The 17,029-nt window shown below is 39.4% G+C and overlaps 1 protein-coding gene across 5 annotated transcripts in view; it reads right to left on the bottom strand.

The window, feature by feature from the left end:
• Positions 1–1,572: 1,572 nt before the first annotated feature.
• FGD4 (FYVE, RhoGEF and PH domain containing 4) overlaps positions 1,573–17,029 on the bottom strand; it is a 204,917-nt gene continuing 189,460 nt past the window's right edge. For all 5 annotated transcript variants that reach the window (XM_039480867.1, XM_039480897.1, XM_039480886.1 and 2 more), the window contains 7 exons: positions 14,791–14,963; positions 12,098–12,128; positions 11,782–11,877; positions 11,265–11,390; positions 5,224–5,364; positions 2,421–2,561; positions 1,573–2,079 (listed from right to left, as the gene is read on the bottom strand). In XM_039480867.1, coding sequence (XP_039336801.1) covers positions 1,822–2,079; positions 2,421–2,561; positions 5,224–5,364; positions 11,265–11,390; positions 11,782–11,877; positions 12,098–12,128; positions 14,791–14,963 — 966 coding nt within the window. In that variant the 3' untranslated portion in view covers positions 1,573–1,821. The remainder of the gene's footprint in view (positions 2,080–2,420; positions 2,562–5,223; positions 5,365–11,264; positions 11,391–11,781; positions 11,878–12,097; positions 12,129–14,790; positions 14,964–17,029) is intronic.

Raw genomic sequence — 17,029 nt, 5'->3', positions numbered from 1 at the left:
GAGTTAGCACAGAATCTGCTGTGACTGCCTTTTACTCACTCTGGTCTCCCTAAGTATTGGGCAACACAGAAAGATTTGGGATGCTCAGAAGTAAATGACATTAGGTGAATGACTATACCTAAGTACTATAGTTGACTGAAGGGTAATCTTTCACCCTCAATTACGATTTAAAAAAAAAAAAGGGTAAGGTCTGTCAGAGTGACAAAAAATGTTTGGGGTAAAGTAAATCTTGACTCAAGTTACTAATTTTTATCTAATTGTAAAGATAGGCCCAATCAAAACTCTGGATCCATCCCCCAGAGTTTTTGAGAAGACTGTATCTAAATCTGAACTTTGTGACTTGGGACCATCTTAACTAATTGCTGTATTTTAGAAAATAAAAGACTTCATTTAGGTTTTTTAAGTCAGAAATTGATTAACTTGCTCTATTAGAGAGACAGTCATTGCATATGCACCATAAAGACCTATAGTTCATCTAAAATGTTACAGTGGAATCCTCTTATAGCAGAGTCTATTTGCCTCTACATAAAAGACTACTAGAAATGAAGATTCATCACGGGCCCAATACTCAAAGCCTGACTCTCACAGATAAGTCTTTACTCCCAAGAGCAGTCCTACTGAACAATAAGAGTAAGGACTACTCATGCAAGTCAAGAATTGCAGGATCAGACTTTATATCTGAGTTCATACAAGATGTATAATCCTTGCAGATAGTTTTTAGTGATCACTAGCTGATGCAATGTGTGTATTTGTGAAAGTTAAAACACTTTAAACACGTCCAAGTGTTCCAATGACCACAAAGGCAAAAAATATATGATCCCAGAAGATCATTTAAGATCAGGATGTTAATTGCTAAAGCACATACTGTATTTTAGAAGGTAGCACCGGCACCTTGAAAAGATAACAGGCACAGAACCAAACCAAACCAAAAAACAGACTACTCTTTTTTAAAAACACAGCTGGAACTCACAAATCCATTACATGCCACTTAAATTACTGCTATTTAAAAAATATTCTTAATGTATAAAAATATCAAGATCAGTAGGCGTAAGCTAGTTAAATCACTAGAGTGATTTTTTTTCAATTTAGAACCCTCTTCTTAATTTACAAGAGAAAACATGCTTTATTTTAAATAAATTACAGACTAATAACCTATGTATTGTCATGAAGCAAAATCAAGTACAATTTTTTCTAACACTGTACATATATTGTACTTTATTTGTATTTTAGCAATGAATTTCTAAACTGAAACAATTAGATTCTTTTCCTGATAAACTGACAAAAGCCAATATTATTATAAAAGCAATTTGCATTAAAAAAGTGAATATAACATATGTACAGCACTGTGTAAGTAATTCTATAAACTAGATACAATAAATCCAACTGTCCCTGTATATTTCACTACAGATCTATTTTGGCAAAGTGGAGGTATATCTTTTTACTGATAAAGTCCTAACATGTAAAGGATGCATCAAATATCCACATTCTTTAATAAAGTAGCAAACTTTAACCCAACAGCAAGCGAATCATACAATGCAATTTACTTTGAGACAAACAAGAAGTACACTAAAGTTAATAGGTTTTGTTCTTTTAATGGCATTTATGTTTTTAAAAAAATTCTGTAGAATGGATCTGTACATTAACTTTATTGACAGAACATAAATATAAGAAAATGATCTCTAAATAGATCAGTATCTTTTCAACATAAAGTGCTAAGAGATGCATGTAGTAGTTAGGAGAATTTGCTTCTTTTGCTTGAACAAAGAAAAATCAACCAAGAATCTGACTGGATTATTTTAAAACACAACATGGTCTTGAGCTTCAGCATTCGGATTTTTTAGAAGATTCAGGCTGTTCCTCTAAACTCATCTGCAATTCATTTTGACATTCCGGTGTCTCACCTTTGACAGCTAAATGGATGACTTTCAACCATTTCTCTTTCAGTTCCTCGCTGTCTGCTGCAAAGCTGTGTACAGATTTGGACTGGGTCAGTTTAAAGCTATGCGGAAGGTCAGCACTTCTTGGAGTGTCATCTACTGCATAGCCCAGTAGTGGAATTGTAGCCAAAGCTTTAACATCCTAGGAAAAAGAAATAAATCCTGATAAAAACCTGCTTTGGTTCACAATACAGGCTGAAAACAACTCCTTGACTATTCCCAGACATGAAGAAAAGCTCTGTGTAAACTCAACAGTTTGTCTCTCTCACCGACAGAACCTGGTCCAATAAAAGATACCTCACCCACCTTCTCTCTCTTCCCATATATCCTGGGACTGACACTGTTACAACACCACTGCCTACACAGATTTCCCCTTATTCTCACATTACATGTCTTTCCCCCCAGATGCCCCAATGGGGCAAAGGAGTGAGGGGGGCAGGAGGGATTTCCTATTTGTTTTCACGCTATTTCCTCGCTACATACCTGTGGAGCACCATACATGTACAGCACGAGAGCTTCATGTTTAGGAATAACACACCAAGCTTTCTGCCAAGGCTTTGATTTTTCCATATATTGAAGAAAGCTACATATGACACTGTTTCCAGAGACTTCAGCTGATTCAATCTGTGGGGAGACAGTAGAAAGTGTCAGAAGGAAAATATTTTCCTTGAGAAAAACTCAAGTTTTCATGATGCTGACAAGAAAGCATAAAACAGGACAATTAAATACGACACCATTTATAACAATTTGTAGAAGTTTCTCAGAGATGTTCTAAAGTGCTAATGAAGAGCCAAATCTTGGCAAACTTCTGCTGAAGATCATGGGAGTTTGCTTGATTAAAAACTGAATAAGGGCCTCAGGATTGGATGTATGAAAAATAAAAATGTATCTAAATATATATTCAACCTCCCCCGTCTTAAATATGCCCAATCTGCCTTGCTCCCTCCAGAATTTTTTTTCAAGTGCAGGTGGCAGAATCACCCTTAACTTTTCATCTACCTCCACCAATGGATAGTTGCCAGATATTTTAATATCTGAAACAATCTCTCCGATTTCTAGCATGTCCACCATGAAGGCGCCCAAATGTTACCAGCAACCCATCACAATTACACTCCTCTTTTGGCATTCAAAATTTTATGAAGGCATCCAACAGAAATGTATTTTCAAGGATCATACTGGAATTCAACCATTAACCCTGGGTAAACCCCAAAGAAATAACTAAATACATTAATGGAAGAATACTGATAGAGTGACCTATTACTTGGACTCAGTCATCTTGGGAACCTGTAGACCTCTTCCACTAAAGAAAAATAGTCTGCTTATAAACTTTTAAAAGTTTTAATCTTTTTTTAATTTTACCTGTTACAACAACAGAATACAACAAACAGAAGTGCAGTGTGCATGTGTAGGCCTACTTTGAAATAAATTAAACACTGAACTATGCAGGCTTTTTTGACCTTCCCTATTTGTGTAAAATTAAAAAAAAAAAATAGCCCACTTTAATATAAAAACATATAGTTGCAGCTTAGCAGTTTTAAAAAGTAAACATAAAATTTTGACAAGTCCATTTCAGTGTGCTCTCATCCTCTTGGTTTCATTCCATTTGTGCTCTTTTCCTTTCTGAACTTGCTGAATCTTTCTCCAAATGCAGCTTGCATTGCCATTCCACCATGAAATAAAAACTTTCCAGCCAATTGATGCAAGATGCAGTGAAACATCATCAGGCACCATCAGTAGACACTGACACTGACACCAGGTGAGTGTGGTGTTTATTCCTTTGGCTTTAGACAACTCAAAACAGCCTCACAAATGTCCTGTGAGTTCAATTAGTTCTTCCCATCAGAGTTCACATATCTGCATAACAGTGCTGTCTGCTCATCACTTGACTCATCACAGGCAATTGAATATGCTTGAGCTGAATTGATGTAATCAATTTGCTTACTGGTGATGTGTTTGTTTTTTTAATGGTCCTGTCCCTCCTTGTCTTTTGCAGAGAGAGGCATTTTTTTTTTTTTTCTGAATAATCTGTTTGCTGTAGTTGAGTTTGGAGAGTTGATCCACTTCTTGAAGTATGTTTGCTCTGCAGAATTAAACTCTATTTTCTTCTGAGATTTTTTTTTTTGATGTATTCATGGTGGTTAGTTATTTAATTGACAAATTATAAAACTTTTAAAATAAAATAATATATAAATAAAAATTAAATTAATAAATAAAGACCCTGCTGTAGAGAGAACAAGCATGATGATTTAGTTGGGAATTGGTCCTGCTTTGAGCGGGGGGTTGGACTAGATGACCTCCTGAGGTCCCTTCCAACCCTGATATTCTATGATTGTGTAGTGTTAAGATTTTATTGGCATGAATTTGGGATAAATGCATTTCTCAGAAATGGCAAGAATTTAATAAAAACTGACTTGGACAATAATGTATATAAACTGGTGCCTATCCTCTTCATTCCCTGCCTTCAACAAACACACATTTCTAGACCTGATTGTTGATGAGATATTGACCTTACCCTGCACCTCAAACACAGAATTTCACAAAATGTTCACATTTTAGGAAGAGGAAGGAAGGAAACATTTTGAAGCTACTTGATTTGCAGTGTTTTAATATTGGATTAGTGAACAGACTGCAGTTATGCTGGGCAACTTCTCACAGTTACCACCTCTACTTGTATGTTACAGTGCATGTGTTATATACTTTTTCAGTCAATCAATCTTAGTTCAATTTCTCTTGATGTTCACCCCAATAGAAATCTCTCTCAACATGATATGTTTTTGCTAATATTGAGAGGTTTACTGAGTAAATCAGAATGCTGCTACATATATTGATCAAAACAAAATCTTGTTTTGGGCATTTGGAATGTCATCAGAAATATCTGAAATTCTCTCCATTCTGGCCACAAATTTCAAAGATGTAGCATATTTTGGGGTTTTTTTGAACTAGCATACTGAAGCGATATATGGTGAAGTCCAGTAAAAAAAATTATTCAACTTTGAGGATGCATATTCAATCTGTTTGGCTCAGAGATAAAGAGTAACTTTCACAGAGTTCCATTGCAGCCAGCTACAATGATTTACCTAATTGGCATATGCAATCTGGTTGGGTGGCCTTGCTCCAAAATTCAATATTGTTTATTTCTAAAGTGGTAAAAAAAACACAACAGAATTTTACTGGCTCATAGGACTTTTCAGCCAGTGATGAGCCAAGAGATTCTTATTGTATGTAGCAATACAGGCCCATGCAGGAATTTTACAGATTCAAGTATTTCATTTTTTAAACATCATACCTCCAAGATGCCTTTCTTTTTCTTTTCTTCACTATCTGTGCAACCCCTTATAATCTGATAGCAGTCCTTACAAACTTTGTTCAATTTATTGCCATCATATTCAAGTTGAGCTTTATAATCAGAACATTTCCAGCAAACCACCTTAGGAAAAAGAAATAAAAGATTAAGCAAGCAAAATTGCCAGAAAAATCAAATGATCAATTTAAAAACTACTAAAATGCAGATCAAGTGAGGTGTAGGTGCTGTCTTCTGACACTGGCAGTGTTATCATACCAATTGTAATTTAAAAGAAAAACTTAATTTTTAACTATATTTCACTATTTCTTGAATAACGGAGTGCTTTTTATCTTTCAAATTGCTGGACTGAATAAAATGAGTACTAGGATTCTTTTAAATGTTCTACAATTTAGGTCCTGATTCAGGAAATCACCCACATTCAGGATAGGTGCTTACAAAATAAGCTTAACCTTAAGCACATGTTCAAATCTCACTGAAGTCAAATAGAGCTTTCAAATGTATATCTTCACGTCAATATTAAGGACCACTTCAGTGTAAGATAAATTCTCCTGCAGAAACCTCCCCCACTCAGTTTAGCCTCGTGGTCCTTTGTCTGCGAGAAACATGCAAGAGGTACTCTTACTATTTCATTCTCTATACCAATGGTTCTCAACCTATTTACCATTGTGGGCTGCATATGCAGCTCTCTCTGTTGTGTGGGCCACATCCACGCAATATATACACTACCTGTATTGCCCTGAGGATGTCACATGCATGGGCTGCAGCTGTGTGCTGATTTGACCGTGGATTGAGAACCACTGCTCTATACACTCCAATACATATAAAATGATAGTGGTTTTTTTGTAAAATAAATTGTTGCTTTTATCAGAAACAAACGTCTTAACTTTGTTATGAAATCTAAGCGTACAGCTTCATAGTTGGTTACAAAACAACGACACACACACACACACCCCCCCCCAAGGGAGGAACAACTGAAACAGTTCCATGTTGTATCCTGACAGTGAATTTTTTTCTTTTAAATAGACTAAAACAAGAAAGCTAGACTCCTAAAAGGTGTTGGAGGAAGGTCTTTTATTGTAAATATTTTTCAGCAGAAAATACTCCTCTGAGGAGAAAAAGAAGCCCAACGTGAAAAATGAAAGCGTGAAAAGGAAGAGAATCAAAATAACTTTTTAAAATGGTTGTTGCAGTAGCTAACTGGAATAGTACATAAGCAGTACTATGTACTCTGCACTCTGATACACCACCAAGACAAATGTTTTTCGTTGAGCCCAACCCAATCTAGATCACAAGGTCTTCAACCAAAACCCCTAATGAAAATTAAGTGAGCAATATTAACTATCATTTCTAGAAAAGACTTCTGGCATTAACCCAAATTAGCCTTTAAAAATATGTTTATATCCCCATGAAACAACATTTTAAAATGAAATGGAAGGAAATGCATTAGAGAGAATACAAAATGAAGTCAGTTAAGAATTTCCTGAATCACCAACTATGCAGAAGAAAAAGGAATCATCATAAATTTAACTGGGCACCTCTAAGCTGGAGGAAGCAATCCAAAAACTACTAAAAGAGTTAGTGCTAACCAGAAAGAGCTAATGACAATGCCTGAAGCATAGTGCAAAGCACAAAAGCAAAGCTATGAATGCACTAAAGGTATGAAAATGTACATCAAGCAAAATCACCCAGGATGACCTCTGAGACTAAGGGTATGTCTACACTACAAGAGTAGTTCGATTCAACTTAATTCGAATTTGTGGAATCGACCTTACGAAGTCGAATTTGTGTATCCACACTAAGGACACTAATTCGACTTTGTGAGTCCACACTAACGGGGCCAGCGTCGACTTTGGAAGTGGTGCACTGTGGGAAGCTATCCCACAGTTCCTGCAGTCCCCGCTGCCCATTGGAATGCTGGGTAGAGCCCCCAATGCCTGCTGGGGGAAAAAATGTGTCTAGGGTGGTTTTGGGTAACTGTCATCATTGAACTGTCAATCACGCCCTCCCTCCCTCCCCAAAAGCGCCTGCGGGCAATCTGTTCGTGCACTTTTCTGGTCAGTGACAGCGCGGACGCCACAGCACTGCGAGCATGGAGCCCGCTGCAGTTATGGCCGTTTTCATCTCCTCGCACCTTATCGTCCACCTCTTCCACAGTCAGCTGCTGAGAAATTGGGCTACTTTTCAATGGTGCTGCAAGCACTGGTGGAGCATAGGGGACGTTTTACCAACATCAACGTCGGGTGGCCAGGCAAGGTTCAGGACGCGTGTGTTTTCAGGAACTGTGGTCTGTTTAGACACCTGCAGGAAGGTAGTTTCTTCCCGGACCACAAAATAACTGTTGGGGATGTGCAGATGCCTATAGTCATCCTCGGGGACCCAGCCTGCCCGCTAATGCCCTGGCTCATGAAGCCCTATACAGGCGCCTTGGACAGCGACAAGGAACTCTTAAAGTACCAGCGAGCAGCGTGACCTGTGACTGTTCAGTTTCTTTACAGAGAAGCTGAACCTGCCCCTGTTTCTTTACCCAGTTACTGTTGACTATCCTCTGCAGTTACATACCCCATTCCCCCCACTTCCAACACACGTGTAAAAATAAAATACATGTTCCATTGTTACTTAACAAATGTTTCTTTATTAATGACTTTGCGTTAAAGGGTCGAAACTGGGACGCGGACTGTGCTGGGTAGGGTGTGCAGTGATGTAAAGACCGCCTCTAAACTCGAGGAATGACAGGCTCCTGCTCCTAGAGCGGTCCGCAGTGCCAGACTGGTTGTTTCAACGGAGCCTGCCATCCCTCCTTTTTGGGATTCTGTGTGCGGGGGCTATGTGACCTTGTGGCGGAGGAGGACGGATACAGATTCCTCTGCTGCGTGACTCTGCGGTCCAGGACAAGGACCGCTGCATAAGATCTGTAACCACCCTCCCCGGCTACAAAGTCACGTCCCCCCCCACCCACACAGAACCTGGAAACCACCTCCCATACCGACCAGGGTGCCTACTGACTGCACTGTGTGTGTGACCTGCTGCTGATCCTGCCCCCGTGTCTGTACCCTGGTAAAAGTGACCGTCCTATGCAATTACCAACCCCCTCCCCACCCACCCTTCAAACACAGTCTTCTGTGAAAAAACATGACGGAAACAGTAATTAACAGCAAAGTATTTTTAATAATTAACTAGACAGTTAGGGGATGAAACTGGGATTGGGGCTTGGGTGAGTCTGGAAGGGAAGGACTTCTCAAAATTTAGGGTATGAGAGCTTTTGGGTACTTGAGCACTCTGCTGGGGTGTAGTGACAGTTTTAACGCCCCCTGGTGCCCCTCCTTCTGGTTATTTTGGGTGAGGGGCTATGGGACTTTGTGGCGGGGGAGGGCGGTTGCAGATACACTGCAGGGGGGCTCTGTCCTCCTGCCTGCGATCCTGCAGAACATGCACAAGGTGCCGGAGCGTGTCCGTTTGCTCCCTCATTAGTCCAAGCAGCGTTTGAGTCGCTTGCTTGTCTTCCTCACGCCACCTCTCCTCCCGTTCGCTGTGTGAGCGCTGGTACAGAGAGAGGGTCTCCCTCCACTGGCTCTGCTGGTCCGCCTCGGCTCGGGAGCAGCCCATAAGTTCAGTGAACATCTCGTCCCGTGTCTTTTTCTTTCGCCGCCTAATCTTTGCCAGCCTCTGTGAGGGAGATGCTGTGGCAGGTCTGGAGACAGTCGAAGCTGTGTGATGGGAAAAAGGGAGTGAATTCCTTGCAAAGATACATTTTTGCGAACAATGAACACAGTCTAGTCTGTGTCTGTGAACAAGAGCATGCACAGCACCTATCTCGTGCGCACTCCTGCTGCAGGCAATCCTGAAAGCATAAACTCTGCCCCGTCCCACCCCATCGCAGTGTCCCCCGACCCTTGGAATTCTGGGTTGAGAACTTTTGGGTACAGTGCCTGTGGGATAGCTTGCGTCCTCAGTCCCCCCTCCCTCCATGAGCGTCCATTTGATTCTTTGGCTTTCCGTTACGCTCGTCACGCAGCAGCGTGCTGAGTCTCTGCTACGCCGTCTGTCTGGAGATTTTTTAAAAATACTTTGGACCAGGCGTAACATTACAGTAATTCCCCTAATTAGATGCAGGAGTCTCCGAGCGAGATCACCCTGAGGACGGTCACTGAAGGAGACAGAGAGCGCATGCTGCGTGAAAGCCAGCACAAACCAGGGGCCTATGCAGCCATGCTCGGGAAGGCAATGCTCCCTGAGTACCTCATGAAAGCCTGGCACGGAAAAGTGTGCTACCACGGAGCACCCAATAAGGCAGCTCTCCCCAGGAACCTCCTGCGGAGGCTTTTCGATTACCTCCAGGAGAGCTTCATGGAGATCTCCCAGGAGGATTTCTGTTCTATCCCCATATATATAGACCTCCTTTTCACATAGTTCAGATTCCTGTTCCATTAATAATAAAAGTTTACATGTTTAAAGCACTTACCGACTGATCCTTTCCCTGATTCAGGGTCCGGGTAAACAGCCGGGGAGGATTGGTAGGGGATCTCCATGACGGTGATGAAGAGATCCTGGCTGTCGGGGAAACCAGCGTTGTAAGCGCTGTAGCCTGCCTCGTCCTCCACAAACCCTTCCTCATCTTCCCCATCCGCGAACATCGCCGAGGAACTGGCCGTCGACACTATCCCATCGTCAGAGTCCACGGTCACTGGTGGGGCAGTGGTGGCAGGCTCCGGAGCATCCGTTTGCCGCTTTGGTCTTCTGGTAGCCTTGTCTCAGGTCCTTGATTTTCACGCGGCGCTGCGTTGCATCCCGGCTGTATCCTCTGTCTCTCATGGCTTTGGAGACCTTCTCGTAGGTCTTTGCATTCCGTTTTTTGGAGCGCAGCTCCGAAAGCACAGACTCCTCGCCCCACACACCGATCAGATCCAAGACTTCCCGGTCAGTCTATGCTGGGGCCCTCTTTCTATTCAGAGATTGCATGAACTCCTCTGCTGGAGAGCTCTGCATCGTTGCCGGTGCTGCTGAGCTCGCCCCGATGTCCAACCAGGAAATGAGATTCAAACTGGCCAGACAGGAAAAGGAATTCAAATTTTCCCGGGGCTTTTTCTATGTGGCTGGTCAGAACATCCAAGCTCGGACTGCTGTCCAGAGCGTCAACAGAGTGGTGCAGTGTGGGATAGCTCCCGGAGCTACTAAGGTCGATTTCCGTCCACACCTAGCCTAATTCGACATGGCCATGTCGAATTTAGCGCTACTCCCCTCGTCGGGGAGGAGTACAGAAGTCGAACTAAAGAGCCCTCTATGTCGAATTAAATAGCTTCGTGGTGTGGACAGGTGCACGGTTAATTCGAATTAACGCTGCTAAATTCGAATTAAAGTCCTAGTGTGGACCAGGCCTAAGATTAAAATCAGAGGTTGCACCATCACTTAGGGTAGGTCCATACTTACCCGCCGGGTCGACGCGGAGAGTTCGACTTCTTGGAGTTCGAACTATCGCGTCTAGTTCGAACTCCGAACGCGCTCCCGTCGACTCCGGAACTCCGCCACCGCCGAGTCGACGGGGGAGCCACGGAGTTCGATCCCGTGGCATCTGGACAGGTAGGAAATTCGAAATAAGGTAGTTCGACTTCAGCTACGCTATTCGCGTAGCTGGCCTTAGTGAAGACCAGGCCTTAGTGAAGAAAGAAATAACTTACTGGGAGATAAGGGAAGAAGCACGGTAGTTTTGCTCTATTTATAGTGCATCCAAAGGTGAGTGAATAGGTCCTGGTTGATATGGTCTGGACTGATATGCAAAATGCTAGAAATATCTTACACATTTAGATACCTAGCTCTGCTGAGAACAATTGAAAATATATTTTGCCCAGCTTTTGCTCCTTTTCTGGGTTCACCTAATAGAGCTGCTTCTTACAAACCACAAAGGTCACAGCTGAAGTCTCTGCTGCAGTAACACGAACAACCAGCCACCAGATGGGGACTCTAAACAACAATTTAGATCTGTTCTAGCGTCTGGGTCACCCAGCTAGCAGATGTGGCTTTCCACTTACATGTCCACATGCTCGACAATGATGCCTTCTCCTTGTCAGTGCATTGAAGGGCTCCTTGCATTTCATGCACATTGTTACTTCATTGTCTCGGATCCATCTCGGTGCTCTCTTCCCAAGCTCAGCCTTCTGAAGTGGGAAAAAAAGGACAATTGTGCAGTATTTTTAGTAGAGAAAATAATTATTCTCTTCCTCTGGAAAGGAAATGGCAAAGCACAGCTCAAGCTATGTTTTGAAATCTATGCGAGAGATAGCTAACAAAGAATCCGGTCAAAGATTGTAACACATTGCTGAAAGGACACTATCATTCATTTTAGAAAGAACAGGATTGTTTATAAGGCATGGTCTGGCTCATAAAGGGAAATGGTTGACCAGCAAAATGATTACTTTGTAATTCCATTTCTATAAGAATCTTAAGCCTGAATATGCAGCTTCTGACACCCTCCAGCAATATGGCATTTGTAACTGGAAAAGGACAAAAAGGGCACCAGTTGTACAAAGCTACAGTAACCCGACTTACAGAAACTTCAATGGGCATGTCCTCATATTCTTTTGCAATGGCATTTCTGAAGGTTTCATTCCTCTGCTGAAAAGCTTCTATGGTATTCTGAAGAGCCTATTATAAATACAATGGATAAAGGTCGCAAACATACAATATTTAATAGACTCTTTGAATTTAAACTATTTAATGACCAACAACAAAACTACCAGAAATGTGAATTAATTATGATCAGCATTTGATTACATCAAAAGTTAATATTTCAACTTAAATATCACAGGCACAGCCCAAAAATAAAGTTTTTTTTTGAAGTAAGTCAAAATATAGATGTGTTTACCTTTATCCATTCTTCCTTATCTTGTTCAGAACTAAAACAAACATTGACATATTAGTATAAAACTAGCTTAGGAAACATTAGCTCATGGTAGTTGGTGAATGAAGCTGTAACTTACAAAAGAAGCAGAGACTTTGAAATGATTCCAACATTTATAAAAACAGTAGAGCTCCTGAAACTGTCTAGTTAAAAATGAATCAGAATCATGGTTTGAAGCTTGGTAAATTTAATAGACTAGAATTAAGTTCTACTCGAAAGATCATCTTAAATGCACTCTTTAAACATATATAACAATGGCATTTCCAGCATTAAGCTTTCTTAAAGCACAATGTATAAAAGAAACAGCACACAAATTTCAGTGTGAATTTAAGATAGTTGTAAATGAACTAAAATGGGAGAAACTGCATCAGTCTACCAACTTTTCCCTGCAGCACTCTTCCTCAAATTAAAGTTAAAGTAAATGAGAGCAGAAATAAAAAGGGTTGACATAATAGGGTGATACTATCTAACAGAAACAAAGAAAAGTTTTGTTTTAACACTATAAACCAAGCATCCATATGTTTCCTTTTATTCACTGGGGTAGAAGATCTATAGAGGATGACAGGCTAAGCATTTCCCACCCAGTGTCTTGTACATTAATTGTTTTCAAAGCATCTCAGTAAGGCTTCTAAATTCAAATCCTATGAAAATATGCCTTGTACCCCAAGGAAACGCACTACTGTAATCTAGCGATGGAGTAAATACAAACCCAATTTCCCATGAATTTTGAACCAGGAAAAAAAGAAGACTTGAAATAGTGTAACCCACACACCTTCCGGGTGTGGTGTTCTGTCCCATCCAGTGGCACCGAGACCACTTAAAGAGAGAGAGATAAAATGAGTCTGCTCTACAGTGTTGGCTAACAGCCAGCTGGATTTTAACTTATGTGGTAGAGGCTCATGTACTAAATTCCAGAGGTCCCAAGTTCAATCCTACTTGCCGACCACTGGGGTCAGTCGATATTACAATAGCACCACAGTATTTTTTGTTCTGCTACTCATTTAATACTTCCTCCACTCACTTTGGTGAAGTAAGGTGCATACAAAGAATTCTCTCTCTCTCCCCCCAATCTCCCACACATACACACCCCTACCTACATTTTGATTTTTCCTACTGCTAGATGGGATGTGCAGGTAAGATCACATACCCATCTATGGTGGGAATGCCTCCAGTGAGACTTTTATATTTTGTAATATTACTGCAACTAGCAATAAAACTAGAATCCTAAAATAGAAGGACAGAGTCCTGTTCCTCATTCTTTACCATCTGTATATTGGAAAAATGAACCTAATTAGAGCAAATAATTCTCCCTAATCCAACAACTCAACTAACTTTTAAAAGTAGTATGTAATCCCCATATCAGATAAGCAATCACTCCATGTAGGAAGTGATCTACTATCTGTTTAAAAAAGTGACTGAAACACTAAAATGCACTCAAGCACTAATCTGAAAATAAATATATAAAATTATCTGGAAAAGGGAATTCCTGGGGCAAACTAAACATTTAATCAGAGCTTCGACAAATTTATAGGATGAGATTTATGCATAGGATACATTAAGAATAAAGTATGCATCAACTAAGATTATTTTAGTCTCACTGATCTACTTTTAGGGTGGCATTTTTGTACATATTACTTCACAATTTTGAATGATCTTTATGAAATACATCCTAAAATGTTCTAAAAAACTAGACAAGCTTTCCCCCTAAACTAAATAACTTTAGTGCTAATGAAAGTACTAATAACCCTGGAAGTTGAACAAAATAAAAATAGTTGATAACTACATTTTGTTCACAGTCACAAAATGCTTTTCACATGTGAAATACCTCTGTCTCCAGGTGGAGTACAGTGGACATGTTGTATGGTGTTACTTCTGCCACCACACAACAATTTCTGACCAGTATGATATGTAATAAAAAATAATCTATTATTGAATCAAAACATTAAAGACAAATTTACCTTTATGGAAGAGTCCTAATACTATTTAATACAAGTAACTTTTCTATGGGTTTTGAATCATCCTATATAATTGACAATTGTATCCCTGCCATCAAATTATATTGAATAGTTAAAAATCTGTATCAAGATTATAATTTTCAATTATATTTTAAAGCTTTTAAAGGTAATTTATATAGATCTGTTACATTTTTAGAGAAAGCATTATTATAATTCCTATTAAATTATAGAGGATTTTTCCATAAAGTTAAGTAGACAGATTACAATGAAGTCTTTGTTTATTCACAGAACATATACAACGTGCACAAAAAAGACCACAATAACTTTTCTACAGTGCTTGACAGTAAGCTTCTATCACGAACTGCAAACATAGCTGTTCAGGATGAAAGGTCACTTCTGCATGCCTGTTTAATCCTTGGTCTTTCTGCAGAGGCTGTCAATAATGGCTAAATGTGGCAGTGATTTCTGAAAAGAGGAAACTTATCCACTAAAACAGAACTAGGGCACCAATTCATTTAAAAAGGCCAAACAGCAGTGAGGACAATTTCGAAGTCCACCAAGCTGGGCCCATTTTTAAACTAATGATTTACAAACAAAAGGCTCCATTATCACCTTACCAGTTCTCCAAATCAACCAGTCCAACAATTCTCCTCTATTTTGATATATTTTTAATGCTTCAAAAGTAAATCACACGTCTCTTACCTGGCCTGCAACTCCAATGTTCGCTCTTTTCCAGACACCTGAAAGGTGCATGGATATTCTTCATTGTGTGTTTCTATAATCTTCATGCCATCAATACCAACTCTTGTTCGCACTGAGTACTTTGATCCCACCAAACTGAATTTGGGTACACAATACAGCAACATGTTGTTGAACTATTAAAAAAAAGAAAAGAAAGGACACATCAATAACAAAGAAAGTCAAGTACAATATATTAAGAGATGAATCGTACTATCACTTTTCAAAAACAACTTGAAGGAGAGCGTGGCTAGGCTTGTTAATGTCAGACAAAATCAAAATGGAAAGAACTGATAATATGGATAGGATTTAGAAATAAAATTAAAAAGTCAACTATTGATACAGTTAAAAACCAGCTACTGCATATGTGCAGTAATTTTCATAATGTTTATAATCATGTGATGTTTAGAAACACTGTAAGCCTTTTGTTGAGAATTTTCCATGCTGATTTCAATACGCTGAACATCTGGGTAAATAGATTTTTCTTAAAATATTTATACTAAAAGAGCAGCAAATTGAAGGAATTTCCCATCTATTATATCAAATGGTAGATTTCTGTCTTTTTTTCTCAGTACCCTTTTTTTTAAAAAAATCAAAGTTATGGTGAGACTATGTAAACCCACAAAAGGAAGGGAAAAATTATGAGGCCAAGGTGGACATACTGATGACACTGATCTTTTTTGTAAAATGCTTTGATTTTTCCTGAAGAAAAGCACTATACAAGAGCTAGGTATTATTAGTATCATTTATTATTTGTAGCTTTTAAATAATAATTTTTAACAGCCTAGAATTTCAGCCCAGGGAGGCATCTACTGTTATGCGTTTGTATTTTTTGAAGATTTAAATCAGATCAGTAGTATACTGCTTGATAGTATTCATTACCATGCATTTTTTGACAGGTTTCCACGCCCCTTTTAGAGCTTATGTCCCGCCTTCCCACGTTTCTGTTGGCGCCAAAGTGTGGTGCCATCAGCAATTTTGAAAAAATGTGTGTGTGTGTGTGTATGTGTTTGACTAGGGGAAGTGTTGTGTATGTTTGTGCTTGGGTACATGGAGAGAAAAAGGTTGAAAGAAGTGTGAGAGTGTAAAGATGAAAAAAGAAAGTTTGAGTAAGGTTTAGAGAAAAAAGGAAAGAAAGGTTATTTGGATGTGATTGAGTAAGGAGAGAGGCTGGTAAAGGCAGGTTATGAAAGAATAGAAAGATACAAGTTAAAAAAAAGGAAATATTTGTTTTTAAAGGGTTAGTTTAAGAAAAGAGTTAAATAATATTTAAAATTAGGTTTAAAAAGTGAATTTACTAAGGAAGAGCCTGTTTGGTAAGCACAGGGTAAAAATGAATAAAAAAGAATTTAAACTATTCAATACCCGTGTAGGTTAAGAAAAAAAAGGACAAGAAAAAAGAAAAGAGCCCTCTTTGCAAAGAGCAAAGATAGAGAGCTCATGGTGGAATCAGAATATGAGAGAGAGAGAGAGAGAGAGAGAGAGAAGCAGGCAGAGTGTTTAGTAAGCACATGGTAAAAAAGTGAATAGAAAAGCATTCAGTATCAGGGTAGGTTAAGAAAAAAAGAGGTTAAAAAAGAACAGGGCAAGAAAAGGGAAAAGAGAGCCCCTTTGCGAAGGGCAAAGATAGACAGCACATGCTTGAGAGAGAGAGAGAGAGAGAGAGAGAGAGAGAGAATTCTCACCTTTTAAGTAAAAAAGGAGCAGGCAGAAGCACCCCAGGTTTAAAACCCCAGGTTTTTAGTAACAGACAGTTTATAAACCCCTTATTTTGTAAACCATTGAATTAGAAAGAAGATTGCTTCTTCCCCCACTTTTTAACAAATAGAGGTGAAAGTTATATTAAGGCTTTTAAGGGAATAAACACTTGAAAAGACATGCCTAAATGAAGACACATTTCTTTATTTAACCCCCTTGGCATACGTGTTTCAATGAAAAAAGAACAGGCAAAGGGATTTTTATATAAGCTAAAACCATAAGCTTTTAGTAACAAACAATTTTTAAAAGTTTTCCCCTAGGTTTTAAACTAACAGGGTTTTTTTTGTGTGTTTTTTTTTTTTTTTAAGTAAAAACAATGTGAAGCTGCAGAAAAGTACCTGTTTGCAAAACTTAATGTAACTTTAACTTGTGTTTGTTAAAAAGTTTGGGAAAGAAGCAGCCTTCTTATCTCTGATCCACTGACTCTTAGGGCTTGGCTACACTT

Source organism: Mauremys reevesii, linkage group 1, assembly GCF_016161935.1.
Source record: "Mauremys reevesii isolate NIE-2019 linkage group 1, ASM1616193v1, whole genome shotgun sequence".
Lineage (NCBI taxonomy): Eukaryota > Metazoa > Chordata > Testudines > Geoemydidae > Mauremys > Mauremys reevesii.
The sequence above is the reverse complement of the archived record's forward strand: the minus strand, read 5'-3'. Positions and strand labels throughout refer to the sequence as shown.